Source organism: Apodemus sylvaticus, chromosome 3 (assembly GCF_947179515.1).
Source record: "Apodemus sylvaticus chromosome 3, mApoSyl1.1, whole genome shotgun sequence".
In the NCBI taxonomy this organism is placed as follows: Eukaryota; Metazoa; Chordata; class Mammalia; order Rodentia; family Muridae; genus Apodemus; species Apodemus sylvaticus.
Window position 1 is genome coordinate 71657982 of NC_067474.1, and position 25859 is coordinate 71683840.

General features: G+C 41.7%; 1 protein-coding gene across 1 annotated transcript; it reads right to left on the reverse strand.

Moving 5' to 3' along the window:
• Positions 1–1543: 1543 nt before the first annotated feature.
• LOC127679924 (thioredoxin domain-containing protein 8-like) lies at positions 1544–25859 on the reverse strand. Its single transcript, XM_052175500.1, has 6 exons — positions 25836–25859; positions 24020–24124; positions 19651–19710; positions 17502–17567; positions 2961–3026; positions 1544–1606 (listed from the first exon to the last, which is right to left on the reverse strand). Exons 1-6 carry the CDS (start codon positions 25857–25859, stop codon positions 1544–1546), a joined length of 384 nt encoding a protein of 127 aa, XP_052031460.1.

The following is a 25859-nucleotide window of genomic DNA, read 5'->3' on the forward strand; positions in this document are numbered from 1 at the left end:
TAATTTCCCTCTATGATGGATTGAGGTTCATTAAGCCGAATAAACCCTTTCTTTCCTAAGTTGCTTTGGTCTTGGCATTTTTTCTTCTTAGTGTTTTTTCATTTAAAATGGGGGGTTGTTCATACAGTATATCTTGATCATGTTCTTCCCCTCTCCCTGTTCCTCCTTTTCCCCTTTCCTCCCAGGTCCTCCCCAACAACAAACAAATACACAAGCAATTTCCCACAAACTCCACAAGAACCACACACAACCCCCAGCCCCCCAAACACATAGAGTGGAAATCAAAATTGCAATCAAAAGATCAATAAGACAAAACAAAACAAAAAAGCAAAGCCAAAACAAAGCAAAATGATACAAAAAAAGTCTATACAAATACCATTGGGCTAATTTCTCGTTGACCAACTACTCCTGAGCATGGAACCTGCCCTGATGAAAACTGATTTTTCCCTTGCCAGTGGGTATAAATTGCAGATAGCTTCTCAGGGATCAGAACCTGTGTTCACTCCCAGCTCTTAGTGCTGAGACCTCATCTGCTTGACCATATGCAGATCTTATGTGTGCTGCTACAGAGTTGTAGGTTTGTAGGTGCACCAGTCAGTCCTATTGTGTCTGGTCTGTTTCCTTGGAGCTGTCTATCTCCCACATAGATCCCTGGGGTGGGGTTTGATGAGGACATCCCATTTAAGGCTGTGTGCTCCAAAGTTGTCTTGGTGTTTTATTATACAACAGATAGCAAACTGGTATCTCCCAGGCTGTGGGCAAGGTTCAATGGCAAGAGGCCTTGGGCTTGGTTCCTGGACCCGTGGTGGTTTGAACATGCTTGGCCTGGGGAGTGGCACTATTGGGAAATATGACTTTGTTGGAGTAGGTGTGGCCCTATTGGAGGAAGTGTGTCACTGTGGGGGTGGGCCCTCCTCCTAGCTGCCAGTGAGACAGTCTTCTGCTGTCTTTGGATAAAGATGTAGAACTTCCATCTCCTTCTCCAGCACCATGCATGTCTGTATGCCACCGTGCTTCCCGCTAGAACGATAATGGACTGACCCTCCGAAGCCAGTCCCAATTAAAGGTCCTTTGTAAGAGTTGCTGGGTGATGGTGTCTCATCCCAGCAATGGAAACCCTAGCTAAGACAGACCCCAAGCAAAACAAAACAGGACAAACCAAAGCACTCCCCTCCCCAACAGTGGCATTCCCAAAGATAGCCAAGTCCTTTGATCATGTGCACAACTGCATCTTTTTGTCTATCTCTGGAAAAATCTTGGTGACCTGATGTTACTTAGCTTCAAATGGGCTCTGTTGTGAAGGTCACACACACACAAAAATCACCCAAGGAACATACCCAGAGCAAGGCTGACTAAAAAGAATGGAAGTAACACAATTCTGCTACTGTAAGGGTGTCACGCAAGGTCTTGTAATGCTACATTCTTTCTGCAGAACATCAGGAGAGAGACCGATAGAAAATAGCCCACAGGGCATGCTGAGAAGTAAGACACAAAGCATTTGCTGCTGCTTCAGAAACGGCTGCAGGTGTACTTGGGTGGCAGTTCACATTAGCTCTAGAATCTTCTCTTCCAGTTTCTCAACATCAGCTCCGTGAAATTCAAAAATCTGTTTCAAATACACAAAGGCACAAAAATATTTATTGATTCAAACACCAAAGTGTCAAGGAGTGTCCTGTCTGATTGTAAAATTGCTTCCCATTTCCATAATTGTTAAGACATTTCAAGTATAAATACACATTAAACAGATTAAATTCATGACCTTTATTATGTGTCATTATGTGAGATCAGGTGCACTCAGGTGGTATGGCCATAGACCAAACACTACTCTTCCAAATGGGTAATATGAATATTTCTCCAGGTCTCTATAATGCTTCTTAATGTATGACCGAAAACATACAACAGTGCTGGATAAAAAGAAGCCCAGTCCTTGAAATTAAAGCTTATTATATATGCATCAAGGGCTAGTTCAGTTATAAACACAATTTTCCAAAATTCAAAATCTTTTTGTGACTTCTTCCAGAATCTAACAAGTTTTGCACATTTTTTACAACCCCAATTCAGGGTAAGCTTTATAGTGGATGGTATATTTTAATTGTGGGTTTTTTAAAAGTAGTATATGAAATAATGGACTCTCTTTCTCTTTTTGAGACAGGTTTTAGGAAGTCAAGTCTGAGTGTAAAGTCCTGATTCCTCTGCCTCTAACCACGAAGTGCTAGGATTACAGGCATATGGCAAACATGCCCCGTTGGAATGTCTTTTAAATAGCTCTCTTACATTCGGTTTGGGGAGATAGCTCAGCTGAAGTGCTTGGTACACAAGCATGAATTATTAAATTTGATTCCCTAGAACCCAACTAAAAAAGTGAGACGTGATGGACTTTTTGTGATGGCAAACCTTGAGCTGGGGCGGGGGGGGGGGGGGGGGTAGAGATGGGTGGATCCCTGGGTCTTGATGGACAGCCAGTCTAGATTATTTGGTGATCTCCAAGCCAATGAGAGACCCCAAACCACCGAGATGGTGGATTCCCGAGGAACCATGCTGAGGATGTTCTCTGGTTTCCATGGGTACCCACATACACTCACACACAAGTAAGCGCTTTACACGTAATAAAACAAGAATGTCAACCACCCTTTTGAACCACTATTGTGCCAATCCTAAGTGTGTTAGTCGTTTGGGTCAAGGGAAGAATGTAAGTAAACTGAGACCAGGATCGGACAAAGACATGAGTTTCTGGGAAGCAGGTTTGAAGCCAGGAATGTGTTAGGACTTTGAAGTAGGGGCTGGGAAATTCCAGAACAAAGCTCTGTGCTCAGTGTGCTGTGGAGAAGTGACTGTGCCCACACCTCGAATTTCTGCCCCCTCTCCCCCCACCCCAGCAGCACCCCCTCTGCTTCTGCCATTTTGATAACTCTGTGAATATAAACCCCGGGTGTGGATCACTTACATCTCATTTCACTCACCTTCTTGCTCTTCGGTTCACTTCTGAGACAGCACAGTGTCCTTTTGAGTCTTGAGAATGGAGTGACCTATGTGTGGGTGCAGAATTTCATGATTGGTCTGAGTCGCCAGCATGTATTATTCACCTCCCTATAAATAATTACCCTGGCCAGAAGCCAGGGGAGGAAGGTAGTAGAAGGAATCTGACAATGGGTCTCCTTTTCAGGGCTCGGAGCCTCTCAGTTTGCAAAATGTTGGCCTAGCATACGTAAAGTTGTAGGTTTGAGCCCCAGTGTCTCACACCCCAGCTGTGGAGGTGTACTCCTGTAATCCCAGCATTCAGGACGTAAAGAAGGTGGGAGGATCAGAAGTTCTAGCTCATCATGACCTTCACAAAGAGTGTGAGGTCAGCCTAGACTACACTAGACCTTGTTCTTCCTAATGGTCTGGAGGGTGGCTCTGGGGCATGAAGGGAGTTCACCATTGGGAATGCAGGGTGTGGGAGGTTTGGAGTCCATTTTAGTCTCTGTTTTTCCCCTGGGAGCTGGAAGGGCAAGCACCACTATACAAGAACAGTGGCTCCCACTTAACCTTCTTTTGGACTTTATGTCTAAGGTCCTCCTAAGTCTTTATCTTTTCTTTTGCTACATGGGAGCCTGATACAATTGGAGGTAAGAGTGAGACCATCTGAGGTAAAGAGCGTCCACAGACAAGAGATGGTGTCTGCTCTCATGACCACCACCGTGTAATTAATTTTAGATGACCCTCTGGACTCCCAGGGATCCATTAGAAGATATTTCTCGTGTCTCTTTGGAGACATCCTCAGTGGATCATGCTGTGTCTGATTATGTCAGCTAACTTCCTACTTCAAAGGAAAGGGAGAACTCAAAAAGAGAGGTTGGGGGCCCCTATAGAGAGAATTCTGGGAAAAGCTTTGTCTCATAGTGGGGTGGTACGAGAAATTGGGCACAGCTCTCAAGAGGGATGATTTGCATGATTATGGGGTTATGAGATTCCCACTCTATAGCTACCAAGCATAGCCAGGAGCAATAAGAACCGTGGCTACTGTGGAGATTGCCATCTTTCTAGAGATACATTGAATCTACCACAGGGGACTGTCTTCCACTGTGTCACATGAGATAGAATTTCAAAAATAATCTCAAAGTAAAAAGCTTAGAGAATTATTGAGGAAATCATATTGTATAACCACACCCAGACACCAAGCCTACCCTCTCACATCGTTATGCCATCTATGCTCAAAAGCAGCTTCAGCTCTGAGTTCTTCCCAGTGAATTGCCTTTGCATATGCTTGAACTTTACAAGTAGAATTCGAATGACTCTATTTTATGTCTGACGTCCTTCACTCAGTACCATGCCCATGGTAGGTTCAACAGCAGTCTGTAAGTGCTCCAGTATTCCTTTGGATGAGTATAAGATAATCTATCCACTTGGGCTGCAGGGCTGGGAACATTTTTGTCTATATGTTTGGGGGAGGGGCAATAGGAATTCATCCTTGTTGCATACCTAAAGAATGGCATTATGAGATTAGACTTTAATAGAAATCCTTTGTCTCTCTGTCTCTGTCTCTCTCCTCCCTTGGAAGGATCTCATATAACCCAGGCTGGTCTTCGCCATACAATATACCCAGGATGACTGTGAATTGCTCTATGCACAACCACACTCAGGCTATGGCATGCCAGGGACTAACTCAGGGCTGGCTAGGCAAACTTTCTACCTACTGAGCTACATCCACTACCCCAGAAACTAACAGTTCCTGCAAAGGATGAACATTCTAGTTGCTCCCCATCCTGACAACACTTGGTACCACTAGTCTTTGCATGTCAGCCATTCTGGTGGCTCTAAGTGACATTATCATTGTTCTCTAATTGGTCACCTTTGATGTGGACTATAGCAATAGTCACAAAACTTTCTCTGTATTCAGTTTTGTGCCTTTTATGCCCATCTGCTCCCATGAATCCCAAAGGCACAAATGTACTTATGAGATCCTTTCCAAGCTCCTTCAACGTTTTCTTCCTCACCATAGAATCGAGTCTTCTAATGATGTCTCAGTTTTGTCTCTTCCACCTCACCACCATTCCTCACATGAACTCTGAACTCTAGGGACTTAGAGAGAATTCACTGGCTTACTAAAGGCACACCGATTGAGGGCTTCTCATCTGAAGCACTTGGCTGCAAGCATTTCAGATCTTGAAATATTTGAAAATAAATAAGGAGGTATCTTAGGAATGAAACTCAAATCTAGCTTGGAATCTGCTTGCATTTCATGTGTATCACCTATACATCTGATGACTGTTCTAGTTTCCTTTATGGTGCTATGATAAATCACGCTTACCAAAGGCAACTTAGAGGAAATTAGGATTCATTTCACCTCACTATTTCCAGATCACAACATGCCACTGAGGAGTCAGGCAGGAACTCAAGGCAAGAACCTGGAGTCAGGAACCAAGGAAGAATGATGCTTCTTGTCCCAGCCTCTGCATTACTCCTTGGTTCATGCTTAGCTAGCTTTAAACAGCCGAGGACCACTAACTGGGGAATGGCACCACCTGTGGTGGGCTGCTTACTCCCACATCTATTGATAATCAAAACAGTCACTCAAAGGCATGCCCACACAAACCAACCTGACTTAGTTCCTCAATTTGACTCAATTGAGTCGAAGATGATTCTACCCCGTGACAATTAAGGGTAATCAAGGCAGGGATTTTGTACAGTGCTTCCTAATTTTTTTCGTAAAAGTAAGTCTATGTACATTGAACATTAGTCTTACAGCATCATGCTGGTACAAAATATCAGATTTTGGAACATTTCTGACTTTGGATGTTTGGGTTAAGGATAATCACTCACAAGGTTTCCTTTCAGCACCTGCACTTCATGAGTATCTCCAGTGAGCTAGACCATGGTGAACAAAACAGACAAAAATCCCTTAGGAGCTCATGTGCTAAGAATAATTTCATGCTATTGTTGTGAAATGATTCCAGACACACACCCATGCTGTGCTATAACTCTGCTTCTCCCCAGCTGGTCCCATCCCTCCCTGATGATGGCCATGTCATGAAGCCTTCTGAGACACTCTCTTCACTGAATTATAGTGTTCTGAACTTTCTATTACAATATAATTGATTTTGTCATCAGTCTGCCCATTAGCGCAGACAGAGCTATACAGAGAGTCTATAGACAAAGACTATATTTTTTCATCATATTTTTAGTGTCCAGTTTGGAATTCTCACATAAATTAGCTTTTATTAGAGGTCATTTTTGGTCATTGAAATATGAATTCAAGACTCTGGGTAGTATTAAATTTCAGGAATTAAGTTCTCTCTCTCTCTCACCCTCCCTTCCTGTCTCCCTAATGAGTAGTGGTAACTGTCAACGTGATAGAATTTAGAATCACTTGGAGATGGGCTGGTGAGCATGCCTGTGAGGATTGTCTTGATGCCATCAGTTGAGGTGGGAAGACCCATTCATTGGAGATGGCACCATTTGCTGGGCTCCAGAACTGTGTAAGTGGAAGAAAGAGAGACAAGCAGCATGCACTCGCTCACTCTTCTCTCATTCTGGGTGCAGACGTGGTCTGGCCAGCTGCGGTCGCTGCCTCCATCTCCCTGCCATGATGGACTCTACCTTGAATTGTAAGCAGAAACAAATCTTTTCTCTCTCTGCCTTTCCTTTTCCTTCCTTCCTTCCTTCCTTCCTTCCTTCCTTCCTTCCTTCCTTCCTTCCTTCCTTCCTTCCTTCCTTCCTTCCTCCTTCCCTCCTTCCCTCCTTCCCTCCTTCCCTCCCTCCCTCCCTTCCTTCTACTTTTCTTTGTTATGCTCAAGAACTGAACCCAGGGGCTTCACACATGGGAGGCAGGAGCTCTACTATCAAGCTGCATCCTCAGCACCATCATCTTTCTTTGTCTAGTTGGCCAAAGACAGACATTGCCTTTGTGTATCCCTGTGTAATGGGCTTTGCATCTGGGAACTTAGTAAGTAGACTAAATAAATGGGGGAAGGCCACTGATCGAGCTTATGGCACTAGTGGCCTTGCTAATGAGAACTGTGCAGTTGCCCTGGGGTGTTGCTGGGGATTAGGGGACCGACAAAGTGATACTCTAGAGTGCTTGCCTAGAACCCAGGCCTGTTGTCTCATATCACAACCAGTTCAATAGAAATGCCATATAAAGAGCTGTTACCCTGTATTGTTTTAGGAATAATAATAAGAAAGGAAAGTTAGTACATTTTCAGTATAGATTTTTGTTTTCAGGTATTTCTGATCTGTTGTTGGTTACATGCAAGAATGAGGAATCTACATATATGTAAATCCTGCTATTTACTGCTTGTGAATTCTAACCAAAGTGTTTCCTCTTTTTTAATCAGGTGCTGTGGTGCTATGTTGAATTTCAAAGGCTTCCATGAGAAGCATCAGGGAATGAGGTTACAGCTCTCTTAATGCTGCCTTTAAAGTTTTCTGCAGCACCCCCCCCCCCCACCCCTCTGCTTTGAGGTAGGGTCTCACTATGCATCCCAGGCTAGACTTGAACTTGCAATTCTCCTTCCTCTGTCAACCAAGTAATAGAATACAATTGTGCTACTGGACCTAGCTAAGTCATTCTTCATGCATTGCTGCTAAACATTAGAAATAACTGCAACAAAAAAAAAAAAAAGGAGAAAATTCTGTGTTTTTGAAGCCAATGGAAGGAGAGGGAGGCTATGCAGGACTAAAGAACTACTCAAGTGCAACATTATTTAAAACAAATTCCATTATGGACATTTTGAAATGCACAACAATAGTATTCTAAAAAATAAATAAAATAATAAATAATAATAAACAATAATAAATAAAATAATAAAATAAAAACAATAAAGTGGCTCTTTCCTGATTCTCCTATTACATAGGTCTAAGCAGAGGCAGCATTTCTTTTGTGTGGAAGACATTCTGACATTTACACGAAGTCTATCGTTGCTACCAGGGAAATACGGAGTGCTTGGAGACAGTGGTCTCTTCCTGGCAATGTACATCTGAGAGTCAACACAAGGCTAAGGATGCATGCATAGGATAATTATAACGAACCAGCCTTAGTCAGTTGAAGTACAGCTTTAGTTGAGTGAACATTGAAGTTGTGTTTGGACCAGCTGCACGATTCAAACGGAGCTCATCAACTTCCCAGACACTTGTACTTAGAACAATAGCAACCCCAAAAGCACCAGCCACAGTACAACCGTAAACAAAACAGCAGGATGGCTGTAGAGATGTTTGTCATGCAGTTTCCTAGCTTATAATGGCATGAATAAAAGGAGAATACATCCTCACTTCAAAAGATGGAGCAAATAAGATGGAAGAGGTAAAGTTTAACGATAGAAGTTTTAAAAGCTGCCTCACCTGAGAGGAGAAGGCAGCAGGAATTGCTGGTGATTCTATCTCGATGCCTTCCTCTGACCCCACTCCACTTATCTCTCCAGAACCACTTACATCCTGAGCACAGATCTGAACCCTGTTGGCTTTCCTCTGCCCCCGGCAGACCTTGGCAATGGAAGTAGTTCAGTTAAAATCTTTGGAGTTGAGCTAATACTTCCTGAAGGCACCTGGAAGCAGTGCACTCACATTCAAGATAAGGCCAAAGAACTGGAACTGCCTCCCCTCCCCCCACACTCATCTTTAGCGGATGGCATCTTTGAGCTTGTTCTAATTGAGAGACAACAACAAAACACTACTTTGCTTTTATTTTCCTGAAGCTGCTACCATGTCCTACGTTTTGAGCTTTAGCAACACAAACGACAGCAAAAGTACTGTTCTCTTTCTGTGGTAGTAACCAACTTTTTTCAGATAGTACTCATTTGGGGCTTGGTAGGATGGTCAGATTTGCTGTGGAAATGCAAAAGCAGACACTGAGTTACATAAACAAGTGTGCATGGCTCTGGGCTGCTGTGAATTTATTTATAAACTGGTGTAGGGTCACCTTTAGATGGAGCATATGAGTTCTTATCCTCTGCCATCAGATGAGTCTGTTTAGCAGACACATGAAACTGCTGCAGGGCCGGGTCCTCAATACAGTGTGGCTTACCACTGAAGGGGATGTGGTGTAATGTTATCAGAATTCATCTCAAGCCACAATGAAAATAGGAAATGGACTGTGGCTACCAGAGATGAACTTCTGACCATCACTGGAAATGAGGAATAAGTCTTTGTTCTTTGTGGTAAACTTAGCTTCTAGGGCTATTTTCTTCAATGGCATATTCCCATCCTCGAGTTTCCATCGGGAAAACGTGTTCAGATGACCAGTGTTGGGTTTCTACAACCTTTGGCTAAGTTCCCACTCTTACCCACCCAAGTGCATAGTGAGTGTCTCTTAAGCCTAGATGAAGGAATAAGCTCCTGTCTATCCCCTCATTTTTTTGGGGTGCTCTGACCAAGGGCACAGCCATACTTTCCCCTTAGACCTTGAAGACATTCTGGGAAAGAGAGCCTACTTATCCCTTCCTCAGACAGGTGAATAGTCCCCACCACCCTGTCCTCACTTTTAGGCCTTGAGAATTATGCAAAGCAGCAGGGTCTTTTGAAAATCTGGGCAGGTTTGCTTCCCCTGTGCAGCCCTAGACCCTTTCTCAGGCAGGCCATCTCAATGACTAGACTTCAGGAATTGTGCCCAGGGGTCCCAGCCATGAACTTCTATGAGTGCCACTTAGCACCCCAATTACTCATGATGAGGGTCTTATTTTGGTCTCATATGCATGACTCCTTGTGAGAAAAGAGTGAACGCCTGTTTGCTTGAGCCTTGCATGGCTCTGGGGCAATCTGTGTTCCCTAACAAGAGAGGCCATCAACAGATCTTTCCAGAGTCCACTAATGAATATTTTGTTTCCTGGTTGCTTTTGTTCCATATTCTTTAATGCAATAAATCTTGACTTTGAGTACAACTTGTTCCCAAGTCTTCTCATTTCTCACAAATCAACAACCTTTAACTGTTTCATCAACTCCTAAGACTGTGGATCTCCAAGTATGGTGCTGGTGATTGATTGCTTTGGGCTGGGGAAGGGATGTGGCCACACTTGATATTGAGTTGCTTTGTCTAATCACCCAAACTGGGACTGTGCATCTAGGTTTACATAGCAATGGCTGTGTAGCAAGATGTGTATGTGAGAAGCATTCTCACTACTATTGAGCCTACTTCAGTCCCTGAGCTTAAAAGGGTGTCACTAAACAGACTCCTTTGGCACGTATGTGAAGATCACTGCTGGAAACAAGGTACATCCCTCTGTGTCCTCTAACAAGAGAGGCCATCAGAAGGTCTTTCTGGAGCACAGTAATGGGTGTTTTGTTTCCCAGTTGCTTTTATTGTATATTCGTTGATGCAGTAAATCTTAACTCTGAGTACAACTTGTTCCTGAGCCTTCTCGTTTCTCATAAATCACCAAATGAAACACTGCTGCTGTAGTCCAACAATTGAACATTCAGAGGAGAAGAACAGGGCTAGATAAAAAAAAAAAAATGTAAAGGGTGGGAAACCCTCAGTAATCAAGATAAATGGCATTTATAAATTTACTAGAAATGAAAATTAACTATTCAAAATCAATACATGGGCTGGAGAGACGGCTCAGTGGTTAAGAGCACTCACTGCTCTTCTGAAGGTCCTAAGTTCAGTTCCCAGCACCCACATAGCAGCTCACCACAGTTTGATGCCCTCTTCTGGAGTGCAGATGTACAAGCAGACAAAATACCCATATGCACAAAATATTTAAATAAATGAGTCTTAAAAAATGTTTTAAAAAAAAGGAGTGAAAACTCCTCAATGATCAAAATATTAAACATTAAATAAAAGTATGGTTTGCAAAACCAGAGAGTGATTCGTATCTGCCTAATCCTTGATCTGGAGAAGAGAAACATAGATAGCAGCCTCTCAGTTGCTAAGACAACTGCAGTATCCTTAGCAGTGGTACTAGGAATTGTGAAACAGAGCTGAAAGCTGACTCACGTTCCTAACTTTCCTTCCATCTTGCTTAGTTTCCAGACTCTACAATTCTCTGACAAGAGTGTCTGCTGCTTTTGGGGCTGACCAACAGCTAAAGAACCTGAAGACCATATAAGACTTTCAGCCCCACTAAGCAGAACTCCTCTTTGCTGCTGTCAGTAGCAGGATAGAATTTACTGTGCAAGCAAGTGATGGTGACTTAGTGTAAGCAGAAGTTGTAGATATTCCAAGAGTTGAAATGGCCTCTCATGTACTTTATTTTTAAAATTCTTTTTATCTATTACTTTGGAGGGGGAAAGACTCAGTTATATTGTTAAATATCTCAGCAGTAACCCACAACCTTCAAATCAACTACAGTAATCATATTATAAGGTATGCACCAAGTCCAGTGCTTTGCACTTTCTCTACATTTATTGAAAATTTCAAGACAAAATTTCAAAGATAAGTGTAGTAGTGTTCATCTCACAAAGAAGGAAAATGAGAGGCTGGAGAGATGGCTCAGCAGTTAAGAGCACCAGCTGCTCTTCCAGAGGACCCAGGTTTAATTCCCAGAGGACAGGGGTTCAATTCCCAGCACTCATGTAGCAGCTCACAACTGTCTGTAATTCCAGTTCCAGGGGACCTAATACTCCCATACTGACATAGATGCAGGTAAAATGCTAAAGCACATAAAATAATAAAATTAGACCTTAGGATGGCTTATTACATTCCTAAATCTCTCAGTAATGCTAAGGCCTAAACAATAGTTGCCTAATTCCTGGGGCAATGGGCCAGTTGCTAGTTCTCTCTGGAGAGAAGGCCAAGCATTATTTATTTTCGAAGTAGTTGAACACAAGCATTTGGGAAGGATTCTTCAGACACACACCCTTCCTCACTTCTTGCTTCATCTGATGCATCCAACACCATTATCTCTTCTTGGCCTTGAGGCCGCTGTATGTGAGTCCTATTCCAGTCCTGTCCTCTTTCTAGCAAATGATATAGGATGCTTTTTGTATCTATATCTGATTTATCTTATGCAGATGCTTGTTGGAAATGACTTCCGTGATGTCAACAGGAGCACTACAGTTTGCAGACATCTGGGCAAAAGCTTCCTCCTACTTAATGTGAGAGTCCAGCAAATAGTTTCTTCTGCTATGAATTAATTATGCATGAATGACTTGTTTGTTAGCACATACATGCCCATTTTCCATTGCTCTTACTAGTGGTTCTACTTAATGCTTTGGGAAACTATTTTATTCTAAGGCAAGAGATGGAAGTTGCAATTAACTTTTGCTAGTTGGCTCAGGCATAAGCACTTGGCCTAGACTTGCTAATTCTTTGTTTTGTCTCCTTTTCTATACTCTGCATTATTAGAATAATGGAGCCATTGTTTAATCTTAGAGGCATGGGATCCCTTAGTATGATCTGCATATATGAGTACATGTATGTATGCATATATGAATGAATGTACATAATATGTATGTTCATTCTTTTCTAAACAGAGTTTATAGCCTTTAGTGGATTTTTAGGATGGTTCATAAATCAAATTTATGACCTATATCTATATATATATATACACACATGTACATATAAATATATATTCAACATAAATGATGGTGTATAGTTTAACTTTCTATGATTTTAGTTTCCTAGGTAACCACAATCTGAAAATATATTGAAAATTCCTGAAGTAAATGAAAAACCTGAAATGACATGCCACTCTGTAAGCATGATGACATCTCATGCCTAAGGAGGGGATGGTTCCTTCCACCCGCCCATTAGCACTCAGTTGTCTCACCATCAGACCAAGGCGCTTACGTTCAAGCAACCCTTGTTTTTACTTAATAATAACCCAAAACTGTAAGAGTAATGGTTGGTGGCCAAAAAGAAGCTATAAAATACTTATTTTATATGAAAAGGCAAAAATTCTTTACTTACTAAGGAATGAAAACATTATGTAAGTTTCCAAGATCTACAGTAAGGATGAATAGGGCAACCCCTCCATGTTATAATATATATAGGATCGTTCAGTAGTGTCTGTGATTTCAAGCATCTCTGGTGGTCTTGGAATGAATTTTTTTGGTTAAAGGGGGACTAGTGTATGTACAATAGAGTGCTACAGTCATGATATTCTGGTTACAGAAACTAGGAAAGGTCTTGGGTACTCCACCTACAAGATATCGCAGGAGGGAACGTATTTACCAAAGTGAATCTTCCTGGAACATGATGTTCCTTAGAATCTAAGGCTTAGATACAAACACTAAGGAATATAGAAGAAAGGAACAGATACTCAATGTGTTACGTGGAGTTTGCTGTGTGTGTATGTGTGTGTGTGTGTGTGTATGTGTGTGTGTATGTGTGTGTGTGCATGTGTTCACAAACATGTGTATACACATTTGTACAGGTGTATGTTGAGGTGAGAGGTCACACACCCCCATATGCCAAGTCCCCCTTTTTTTTGAGACAGGGTCTCTCGAATGGCATGGAACCCACCAATTAGGCTATCCTTGCTGGCAGCAATCCTTAGGTATCCTCCTGCCCCTTGCTCTCGAGCACTGATGTTTCAAACACACACTGTCACACCTGGCTTTTCATATGTGAGTTTTGAGGTTTGAATTCAGGCCTATGTGCCATCTCTCCACCCCATGACAGCCATTTTTTATATCGCATCCCTGCCAATCAACTTCCCCTCCCCCCATGTTCAGTTAATTATTAGTATCATTATTATTATTACTTATTCACTTTACATCCCACTCACTACCCCCTCCTGGTCATTTCCTCCCACAATCCTTCCCCCATCCTCTCCTCCCCTTCTCCTCTGAGCAGGTGGGGTCTCCCTGGGTATCCTCCTCCTCTGGCACATCAAGCCTCTGTGAGACTAAGTGTATCCTCTCTCACTGAGGCCAGTCAAGGCAGCCCAGCTAGAGGAACATAGCCAACAGACAGGCAACAGCTTTTGGGATAGCCCTGGCTCCAGTTGTTTGGGACCCACATGAAGACCAAGCTGCACATCTGCTACCTATGTGTGGGGAGGCCTAGGTCCAGCCCAGGTATAGTCTGTGCCAACCAACTTCTTATAGAAAAACTTCCAGCAGCCAGGGAAAGATTACTGAGTACCATGGCCCCAGGGTATGATGTATGGTTTTATGTATTTTATTTCTTTTTTAAAAGTTTTATTTTATTTATGATGTTTCTATACTAAATATGATGTGAGCAAGAATGAAGGCCAAGGAAAAAGTAAGAGCCTAAGGACGGCATAGCGTGGGAAATGTCGGGGACACAGCAGTAGGGCCGGGGCCAAAGGATTGGAGCGGCACAAGGAACCCTGATGCAAGCAGACAGACTGTGTTCTCAAAGGAGGCAGATTCTCTCTTGTGTTTCAGGGTGGCTTCTATGACTTATTTTTTATATACTGAGAACCTTCAAGAGGCACAGTGCATAGTGGTTGCTTGCCAGATGTCTTACTAAAAACAAAGACACTTCTTGAAACAATCCTAAGTAGAAACTGCACTCTAGCTTTTTTAAAAAAAATGGATAAATGATACTTAATTTCTTCAATAAGTTATTTTCCAGTTTCATGTCCCAGATTCTGAATGTGGTTTTAAGGACATGAATTTAATTTTTCTCTACTCTCAAGAAGACAGTTGGTGCCAATGAAAGCCTTCCTGCTCAGTTCTCCTCACAGAAATACTGAAATGAATTCATCGTTTTGCCTGGCCACCCCAATCCCCCTCCTTTGCAGTGACTCTACAGAAGTTCTGTCACTGAGACAGAAACTGGGGGAAAAAGTTCAGAAGGGTCATGGTTTAACTCTAGATGCAAAGGGAAAGGGGGGACCCCATGGAACCCTAAAGATCTTCTCAGACCCCATTTTGAGATCTGAATCAAAAGAAGTAAAAAATTTAGAGTGTTATTCCCTTTAGGGTCTCTGCACCCTTTTCTTGGTCCTTGCCTTTGGCATAGAAAGTTGTTTTCATTTTGTTTTTGTTGCTATTCTTGGCTGTTTTTATATGATTACATACACTAAAAGATTAGAAATAGATTATTTAAAATTGTTTAGGTTTCAAAGGAGATTTTAGTTTTTATGTCTGTGTCTGTGTCTGTGTGTATTTGCATGAATGTACAGGTGTCTTCAGAGGCCAGAAGGCGGCGGCATTGGATGCCTTGGAGATAGGGTTGCAGGTGGTTGTGAGCCACAGAACATGAGTGCTAGAAACTGAACTCTTAACAGCAGAGTCATCTCTCCATCCCAACTGTGTAGTTTTTACACTCCATAATCAGAATGATATGCTAATAAAATTCAACGAGAACATCAATTCTTAAGGAAACTTCTTGGGACATGTCTATGTGAATTTTAATCAGGCTTATCATGTGGCACTGGAATTAGAAGTTAGGGAGTTACACTAGTTATTGGTAATATCACCAATTCAATTAATTTTATTTTCTGATAGCTGCCAATGTAAATCTGAGTCTTTCAGTGATTTCCTCACATGTCCCATGCCCACTAGAAGTGCATAGACAACTATTGCACTCCAGGCCGCTGTTGGGAGATGGAGAAGCCATTAGGAGGTGGGGTCTAGTAGGAAGTCTTCAGGTCATTGGAGGAATATTCTAGAAGGGAATTATAGGATCCCTTTCTCTTCCTCTGTCTCGGTTTATTAGGGTTTTTTTTGGGGGGGGTTGTAATCGCTGCTAAAACATACCTACTTTATGACAATGAAGACTCTCTGGGAATCACTGAGGCTTAAGTAGTAGATACAGTCAGAGCTTATATATTTATTTATTATGTGCATGAGTGTTTGTGTGCACATATGCTTGTGTACCATGTGTGCATGCTTAGTGCCCAGGAAGGCCAGAAGAGGGTGTCAGACTCCCTAGAACTGGAGTTGCATATGTCTATAAGCTACCATGTGTACTGGGAACTAAATCCATATTCTGTGCAAGAGCAGCTAGTACTCTAAACCTTTGAGCCCTTCTTACATCTCCAATAAACTCAGAGTTTAAAGGCACTAGTATTCTTGGCTGGATTCTGCTTACCTCTGCATGGTGGTTTCATTATGAGGTTCTATGTGGTGATAAATTGCTGTGGTAGATGCAGTCCTGTATTTCTGAAGTTTAAAACTAACAGCATCAAGAGAATTACTTTTACTTAGGTCCTTCCTTAAATCAAATGCTGACATTGGTTCTGGTTTGATAGGATTGATTAAACTGAAGGGTCCATCTGATAGGGGTAGAGTTTCTTGGTTTAAACCCCAAGTTGGAGCTTTGAGACTAAAGATAGGAAATAAGGCTCCTGATAGACAATGGCGTATAGACGCTGGGTGGAAACCACCAAGCCCTAGGAAGGTAGGTACCTAACAGAGGCAGTGTAGTCAAGGTTTACGGCTGGGACTGGTTTTGCAAGACCATGTTCTTATCTTTGAGATGGTAGCAAAGATGGCGTAGACAGGAATTTAGACACATAGGCCGGACAAGTTGAGGGGACACATGTTAAATAGTTTCGTCTTCAACTAAAAGTCACAGGAAGGAGTAAGTAGTGTTTCAAAAGATATCTTAAATCTATTGCACAAATTATATCATAGCAAATACTTAACCAACACTAGGTTGGTTAAGTATTTGCTTAACCAACAAAAAAAATTAAATTCTACAGCTGGTGGGGCAAGTAGATGCTTTCATTTCCCTCAGTTTAACATGATCTTTATAAATCCTGAGTGTGATTTTTAAACTTTGCAGTATTGGTTATTAAATATTAATTGCATACTATTCCATAGAATAGACAGCTCATAATGCATTGAAACGTGCTAAAAAAAGGCATCAGAATTTCTTCTACTGTAAGCATTAGAAACAATGCTATAATTATTAAATATCTCATTATTGTTTTTTTCCTTGAGGTGTTTCTAAGGCATATGTTCCCAGAGATGAAATATTGGTGTGAAAGACAAGGCATATTTTGTGCCTCTTAACTTTGTTGCAAAATGCTATTTTGTAAAGCACACAAGTTTGCGAATAACTGTCAATACTCCCAGCCATTCTGAACACACTAGCTTCGTCATGTGCTGAGTATTTTGTCCCACTGGTATCTTCAAAAGAACAGCTGGTAAAACATTAAACCACAGATGCCAGGATGGATCTCATACTTTAATCACAATGGCATATTTACTGTTCGTAACAACCCTGTGAGGGAAAATTTATAATATTCTCTATTTTAAAAATAGGAAAGCAAAGATCTACAGAGACTAAACAAGCCACTGAAAGCCCCATAGAAACAGTGTTTGGACCATGGGAATTGAACCCAGGCTGTGCACAATGTCATAAGGCTGTATTGCTTTGTATAATATTTGGTGACTGCTTCCCCACACCCTCTTAATGACTATATACTGATATGTGATAATTCTGTCATGCCCTTACATAATAGGCTCTGTCCCCAGAGTAGAGGGGAGAGTGGGATTTTCATGATTTGGATGCCTAAGAAGGAGAAAAGGTTATTAAAAGTCTTGCATTTTCTTACCTCTCACTATTGTGTGGTATTTGAAACTAAGAATATACATGTGTGTGTGTGTGTACCCTTGGTTAGGTTTTTATTTTTGCTCCCCTGATGGTTTCTATGAAAACATACCTTTCGGGTGTGCTTGAACATCTGGAATGTGGGCACTACTATGATGTGATATTCTTCAGCCAATTCCTGAAAAAGAAAGGAAACGGTGTGAAGTCAGAGGTTTGGTGACTTTTCTCTGTACCAAGTGTGTTACTTGGTGACTTCTAAGAGGCTGTGTCTTAAAGCTTAGGGGCACCTGACCCTTGACAGAATTTCCCTAATGTACCTTCAAAGTCTCTAGGGAAACCTTGTATAAAGAGGACCATTCTGGCACAAACAGGGTGCCTCATTTCAGGGTTCGAGGAGAGGGGTGGGATGAAGATCAAGTAGAATGGGTGCTGAGTGGCTAGATGAGCTGGATTTAACAATTTTGCATGATGGCAGAGAGCCCCAGGAAGTCTAGCCTGGGAATCCCATACTGTGAAAAGAAGACAGAAAAGGCACGTCTTCGCTGAAGACAGGCATGACATATCTAAGGCTTACACAGTCGTTCTTTTTTAGGCCTCATTACACTTTCTTCTTAACTACTAATATTTTCTGAAACATTTGGAGCCCAAAGACAAGAAAATGGGCCAACATTCCATAATTTAAACCCAAATCAAACTGCTTCTAAGTGGTGTGTTTTTGTTTACCTTGTTTAGAAGTTGAATAAAATTAGCGGTCCATGAACAACAGAATTCAACAGCTCTCATTGATATTTCTGCTGTTTGATTGGCTTTAACTCTCTTTTCCGCAATAAATACAAACACGAAGAGCCATGTGCACACATGCAAAATTGTATTTTTAATTATAGTTGCCGTGGGAATGACTAATCTACAAGTTATTATTAGAAAAGTATGTCTTTTGCTTCATCTTAAAAGACAAAAGGCTATAAGTAACTTGTGTTGGTGAGAATGTGGGGGAAATCAGAGCTCTCTTACTGCAGGGTCAGAATGTAAAATGATGCAGTTTCTTTGAAAAAAAAGCTTTCAGTTCCTCCTTAAACCACTAAAGTGCAGTAGCAACAACTGCACATGTAGCTATTGCCCCAAGAGAAATCAAAACTTATGCTTACACAGAACTTTGTGCAGCAAAATCTATACAAATATTATCACAATAACCCAAATCTTCCCCAGGTATGCCAAGTTGTGTCAAATTGACAAAACTATGAGCAATTATAACACAGAAGAGGACTAATTTTTAGTTTGCTGCTCATTTTAAAACTCAGCTTCAATCGCATGATTGGGTAGACCACTTGTTGTTCTCTCTGCTATAGTTTGAGTACGTAGTGCCTCTCAGTAGCCTGTGCTCCAGCATGGAGGGACTGGGAGGCAGTGGAATGTAAAAGAGTTGAGGCCTTTTAGTTTAGTAAAAGACCATGGACCTTTAGTTTGTTGGGGTCATGACTTTAAAGGGATTGTGGCCCTTTCTTCCTCTCTTTGTCTTCCTGCTGCTGGTGGCATTACTTTGCTCTGCCATGCTCTCCTGTATAAATGTGTTTGCCTTCTGCAGGCCCAAAAGCAATTGAGCTTTTACCAAAGACTTGAATTTTCAAAATGGTGAGACAAAACAAACCTTTCTGTTTCTCTTTTGCTATGGTGACAGAAAGCTAATTAATATGGAATTAATGGAGCTACCTTTCCTTATTATAAACTAACAAAGCCTAGGAAGAATAAATCTGTAGAGATATTTTCTATAGTAATAAGACAGATTTGGCCTGAGACTATGAGGCTTATTATTTTGGAAGAAACACGGGAAGGATGGACCTAGGAACAAGAGGGAAGGATTTCCTGGAATTCTTTATGCTATATAAGCAACCCTGCCCACAAAACAATCACAGGATCAAAGCGAGATATGTCAAAATGTCTGTAATCATTGAGCAAGGTTTTAGAAAGTGATTAATAACAAAACCTTATAATAGTTTCCACCATGACTTCATCACAATGTCTGCCTAGATGTGAAGACTATTGGATTGACTGGTGATGTCTGCTAAAGTGGGGGGGGGAGGGGTACCATGTAGTTGCTAATATTTAAAGAAAGTAGCATAAAAATTTGCTACATTTATCATGAAAATAAAGATGTGGGATTACACTTGTTTTTTTAGCCACATGATGTCATCACATTCACAGAGCTCGGCAGTGAAATTGTGTCTGGGGTTTGGTGGTCCACACAGAATATTTCAGAGTTTTACCTTAGATGAGTCCACATCCACCTGAGCAAACATGACATTTTGGTATTTTAAAGACATTGCCTTCAAGACAAAAGAATAAAACAGTATCAACATTAATATTTGCACCATAAAGTGCCATTTCTGTAAAAGAAGAAATGTATGACTTGGTTGTTAAGGAGAGCTAAGCACCATTCTGAGGGTTCATTACAGCCTAGACCGTGAAACATCTCCAGCAAGGACCCACTGCAGGGTCTAAATGAAAGTGACCATGTGTGTCTCAGGATTCAAGGACAGAAAGCAGAGTAACTGGGTTGTGTGCAGTGGGGGCCAGACCTGTTTTGTCTGGGGTGGGGAGACAAAATAGGGTGTTCCTGATGGTGTCAAGAGATCCCCTGTAATGGTTTTCAAAATTTGTCTGAGGTGATGCAGGTGGGCTTAGACCAGTGTTAGAAGCCATGCTGTGGTCCTGGCATGCCAGAAGAAGATGCAGTTCTCTGAGCCAGATATGTACTTGGCACTTTTTACCTTCTCATTTCTGACAGGGTTTGGGAGGCTGGTGTCAGTAGAAGGGTTGGTTCCCTGATGACTATCAGCCTGGCTCTCTCCCACCCACCCACCCACCCACCCACACTCTCTATAATCTATCATACATCGAAACTAGATTTTCCAGACTGCCTTGTCAGCTGACCTCAGCTAGCCAGTGGGAAGCTGTGGAGGAAATGAAAGATGATAGAAGACAGGGCTGTCTTCTGCTTCTATTTTGTTCTGGAAATGTCTTGGCTCAGGGGCTACAGGTAATGGACAACAACAATATGTTGGCACAGATTTATGTTCAAATTCGTGGGCATTTTATAGTATCTTAATTTGTTTTAAAATCATGTCACAGTCATTTCTAGTCACCTCGGTCAAATGAGACTATTCCTGGAAGGTGACTTACAAGGTGTCCAAAGCTTGGCCAAGTGGAGTCAATACCAGAAAGAACTGTCCCTGGGGAGGGAGAAGCAGGAAGATACAAGACCTGAGAGTGCTTAGGTGAGGAGTCCTGCTGCAGGCACCCCCCCCCTGCAATTTTGTGTGTGAACTGTGTAGCGGTTCTTTCTCCTCTGGTCTGTTGCAGGATATTTGATCGCACTCTGAAGCTTGAGTTTGTATTATTTACTGAAAAAGGCTGCTTCTAGTTGTGGTGTGACGGCTCAGTCCTCAGCACACACTTTTAATCCCACACAATGTAGGCAAAGGTAGTTTGTAGAAGAGTCCAGTGGTGTTTCAAGGTGGTGTCTAATTGAGTGGCAGACAAAGTGACGAATCAGAGAAAGATTAAGAGGAAAGGAAAGCTACTTAAGAGAGAGTGTTGCAGAGTAAGGAGAGAGGAAGAAGTTTTACTGAGTGAGTTTTACAGAGATAGGTTGAAAAGAAAACAAGACAGAGACTGAGAAGAAGCCAGAAGGTCAGAACAGATTGATAGAGTTAACCTGAGGCCGAGCAGAGCAATGCAGGAGAGGTCAGAAGAGAGAAGCCAGATTGAATTCATTATCATGGAGAGTTTCAAGTCAGAACAGCAGAACTAGAAAGGGATGAGCTTATTCAGCCTAAAGTCTCAGAGATCAAAACATTCTAGGCCTAGATAAAATTACACAGAAGCTGGAAGGCTTCCAGGACTTGGCCTAGGTTGACAGATGAAGGCAGTAAGCCTCCAAGACAACAAGTACTTCAGAAGAATAAAAGACACATTTACAGTGGTATCTTACCTTTGAGAAGGTGAGATGGGAGAAAATTATTGTATAATAAACACAAAGACCTTTGGGGATTTTAATATTTTTCAGGCTAATAAGATGATTCTGAACTGGATGTGGTGGCACAGCTCTAATGCTAGCACTTGGGAGGCTGAGGGAGGAGAATCATAAGCCCGAGGCCCAACTGGGTTATATAGGGAGTAGCCTGTGCTACTTATATAGCCTGTGCCACAGAGTGTGGTCCCATCCAGAGCCTTATTACTCTGCCTTCCATTGACTTAATATCCTGTGACTCAGTGTGTGTGTGTGTGTGTGTGTGTAGTGAATGATGTTTACACAATTCCTTTTAATTCTAGTATGAGATAAGTGATCTGTTGAAAGACATGAGCTTCTCATTTAGCTTTTAACTATTGCAGGCATATTCAGTGAATGCTCATTTTACTTGATCAAGAGCACAATTGTAGGTCACAGAGGTCATAGATTAATTCAATCTTAATATTTTAGGTGATGGGTTAATTAATCACTTAAGCTATACTAAGTTATAAACCTTTATTTTTCTTTTAACATTCTATCATATATATATATATGTATATATATACATATATATATATATATATATAATTTAGATACCTTATAAGAAACTACTAAATTATTTTTTAGAGAAACTGTATCATTTTGCCATCTTACCATCAAAGATATAACAATACATTTCTCCATGTCATCACTAGCTTAACAAACAACAACAATAACAATAAAGTAAAAACAAAGACTTGGGTTTTAAGACTGTGGATATAGCTGTCAGTAGAGTGCTTGCAGTTCAGTCATGAAGACCTAAGTCTGATGCCATGAACCCATGAGAAAAATAGGCAATGTGGTGGTATGCACGAATATTCTCAGCTCTGGGAAAATAGAGGCAATGGGTGGATCTCTGGAGCTCATTAGCCTTGAGATGGGTTACCCTATTTAATAAGCTCCAGCCCAGTTAGAGACCTTGCCTCAAAAAACCAAACCAAACCAAACCAAACCAAACCAAACCAAACCAAACCAATCCAAACCAAGCCAAACTAAACCAAACCAAACCAAACCAAACCAAACCAAACCAAACCAAACCAAACCAAACCAAACCAAACCAATCCAAACCAAACCACCACCACTAACAGAGTCTAGATGGTGTCTGAGGAATGACAGTAATTGTGGTTGGCTTTAGATGTTCACATCACGCGCACGTACACAGGCACACACATAAATGTGCACACACACATACATATACACAAACATAGACTTAGGTGGCATATTCTGTGCCTTTTATTGGCTACTTGGGTTCAAGCAACTTTAACTCTGGCATTTGAGTGGATTCACACTTTTGCACCCGAGCCCTGGCTATTTCTGTGGCACAGTGAGGAAAACGTCCTCCTTAGTTTGGAGTCATGGAATGGCGTGTCTAACACTAAGATGTTCCTTCTGGATTGTACAAGAATTTGGGGCAGAGTAGGGATCCTGAAGAGTCACGTCGAAGGAGGAGGGGAATAGCCCAGCGGGTAAGGCACTTGTCATGCAAGTGTAGAGACTGAGGATGAGAGTGTAGAACCCATGTAAAAGCCTGTGGGCCTGGTGGCCTGCCTGTGGCGCACAGCATGAGGGAAGCAGAGACAGTGGATCCCTTGAGCCTTCTGTCCAGCCAGCTTATCATGAAGATGAGCTCTGCATTCTGCAGGAGACCTTGCTTCAGTCTGTGGGGAGAGCAGGTGAGGAAGACATCTGACACCAGCCTTAGACCTGCACATGGGAACATACACACATGAACCACACATACACAAATGCCAAAGGAGAAATGCCCTGCAGCTCATCATCCGATGCAGGCTCATTCCTGACTGAACAGTAAAGGCTGTGACTGCTGGTAGAATTAGTTTTGGCAGCAGATTCAAGAGGCCAAGTGAGAAAGTCCAAGGTGGAACCTTGCTGAAAACAGAGTAGGTTTTTAGTTGTATCATCAAGGAATCAAAACTTCTTTATATTCATATATAGTATAAATTGTGATATTTATACATGTCACAGAGGTGACCACAAATAACCAGGAGACTCTGTAAAACCAGGAGAAAGAAAACTAAAATTCCCTGAGACAGAGGCCAGGATAGACTTCTTGGTGGTTAAGAGCACTGATTGCTCTTTCAGAGGACCAGGGTCCAGTTCCTGGCACATACACGGTGGCTCACAACTGTCTGTGACCCTAGTTCCAGGGACTCTGATGCTGTCTTGTGGCCTCTATGGGTGCCAGGCATGCAAGTGGTACACAAACATATTTCATGGCTAAACAAATATTGTGTCTGTCTGGGATCTCTTTCAGTATTTGGAAGTTCTGGGTTCCAACTTTGAAAAGATGTAGTGATGTGAATTCCTATTCCCATGTGTAATTCTTCTGCAAGCCCTGGTGTTCCTTAGTGAACTCCCCACAGGCGAACAATCCCAGTCTTCTGGTATCACCTTATGACATTCCAGAATATTAACTTCAGGATCATTGGGATGCTTAAAAGCAAACGAGCAAAACAACTACAGAAGTCCTAATAGTTAAAAAGTAGAAAAACTTAAGAGTGGCTGGAGAAACTTTTGGGGACCTAAATTCCTTTAGCAACTATGAGGCAGACACTGGAAATCCTTACCTGGAAAACAGGAGCAATTATTTTGCAGGGGCCACACCACGGTGCTGAAAACTCTACCACCACAAGCCTGTTTCCAGCAGTGCTGAACAATTCTTTCAGTTCCCTCTGAAACCAGAACACAGGGGGCAGTGTGTACAGTCATGGAATCTCACAAAGTCATGAAGAAATAAAAGGGAAACTTGCAAAGAGCACAAGAACACAGGAACCTTGCCTTATTCTCTTACAACCGCTTACTTTTCTAAGTGAGTCTGAGGTTAGACATAGTTTCCATGCGAGTACAGGTGAGTGAGGTGGTACATTCCCAAACACGTTAGAAGTCTGCTTATTAAGTGAGGTGTTAGTAGTGGCTGCTTCTGGGTAGAAGCAGGTCAGCCAGGAAGTAGTAAGGAGAAAGCAGAAACACTGTTCAAGGTAGACAGGTGAAAATGCATCGGTGGTGGAATTTCTTGCTTTGTGGAGTGATCACTTGTAAAGTGTTAGTCAATTTCATCTATTTGTCTGTCTATCTATCTATCTATCTATCTATCTATCTACCTACCTACCTATTTATCTATTTATTGCTAAACATCCTAAGTAAAATTTCCAATAATTGTTGATGTCACCTAATTAAAGTCTTCCATCCTGGGATCTCAGATCACTGCATATATGCTTTTGGTTGTGACTGTCCCATATTACTCCCATATTACCTACTTGGGATATGTTTTTTTCCCTATTGGAGTCCATTCTAATTTACCCCTATTTCTCCCCCAGCTTCTCATTAGCAGACAGGAAGCCCCTATGGAATGCTTGCTGGGTAAGAGAATGACAGCTCCAGGGAGTGTCCTTTATAATTTATCTTCCCACTATTCACTGGAATTGAGATTAGTTCCTCCACTCTGATGCTCTGAGCTGTAATCTTTATGTTCACTCTATTCAATACATATTTGCATCCTATTGATTTCATAGCTAAGGGTAATGGTGTGGATTGTTAATTTAGGCAGCTTGACTCCAGAACATATTTCAACCATTACTGATTTCTCTCAGTGATGAGCTGCACTCTTTTCACTGTGGTTAAAGGCATAACCTGTGTGTCCATGGGATAGGTGCTAATCAGGTTAGTTAATAACTGGGTTAAGTTGAGCAGGTCCTATCCCCACTAAGAGTGGAGTCAATTCTATACAGATGGCATGTTTGCCCTTTAGCAAGGGAACTTGATAAGTTCCCATTTGATTTAGTTCTGGGAAGGTGATGATTCAAAGATGATGCACTCACTTCCTGGGCCTGTATTTATGCAGAATGGATGACTGAATTCTCACATAGCCAAGACAGGTCTCTGTCTCTCAGTTGTATCTCTATGTCCTGTGATATTAGAGATTAAATCCAGGGCCTAGCACAAGCTAGACAAGGTCTATCTTTAGCCTTCTTGTTACTTTTATTTTGAGATAGAGCTTCATTGCTTGCCTTGACTGGACCTTGTCTTGTATTTACTAAATAGCCTAGGCTAGCCTTAATTTGTAGTTCTGTCACTGTCTCTTGAGTAGCTGGAAGTAGCATCCTGCACCACCAAACCTGACTTCTCATGTGTTTTTGAGCTTCATCGTGAGATTCATCATGAGTACATCGTGAGATTCAAGTCAGCCAGAGTTACATGGTCTCTTCTTGTAGTGAGACCCTATGGCAAAAGACACCAAACAAACACAAGACTTGAAGGGTTTCCCTCGACACAGAGCAATGAAGGAGTACTGGGTGGAGGACATAATCAATGTTTATCAAGTCTCACTGGATACTGCTTTTGAAGTGTCTTTTGAAATATTCCACGAAGCCAACAAATACTTGCCATGTTATTAATCCTCTGTACCAT

What these genes read in the sequence shown, in the direction of transcription:
- LOC127679924 (XM_052175500.1), bottom strand. Translation starts at nt 25,859, where the DNA reads ATGGTACAGAGGATTAATAACATG. An exon ending in TAATTGCTCCTGTTTTCCAG is followed by an intron (nt 19,711 to 24,019) that starts GTAAGGATTTCC and finishes TTTGTCTTGAAG; the next exon opens with GCAATGTCTTTAAAATACCA. An exon ending in TGGATGTGGACTCATCTAAG is followed by an intron (nt 17,568 to 19,650) that starts GTAAAACTCTGA and finishes TTTCTTTTTCAG; the next exon opens with GAATTGGCTGAAGAATATCA.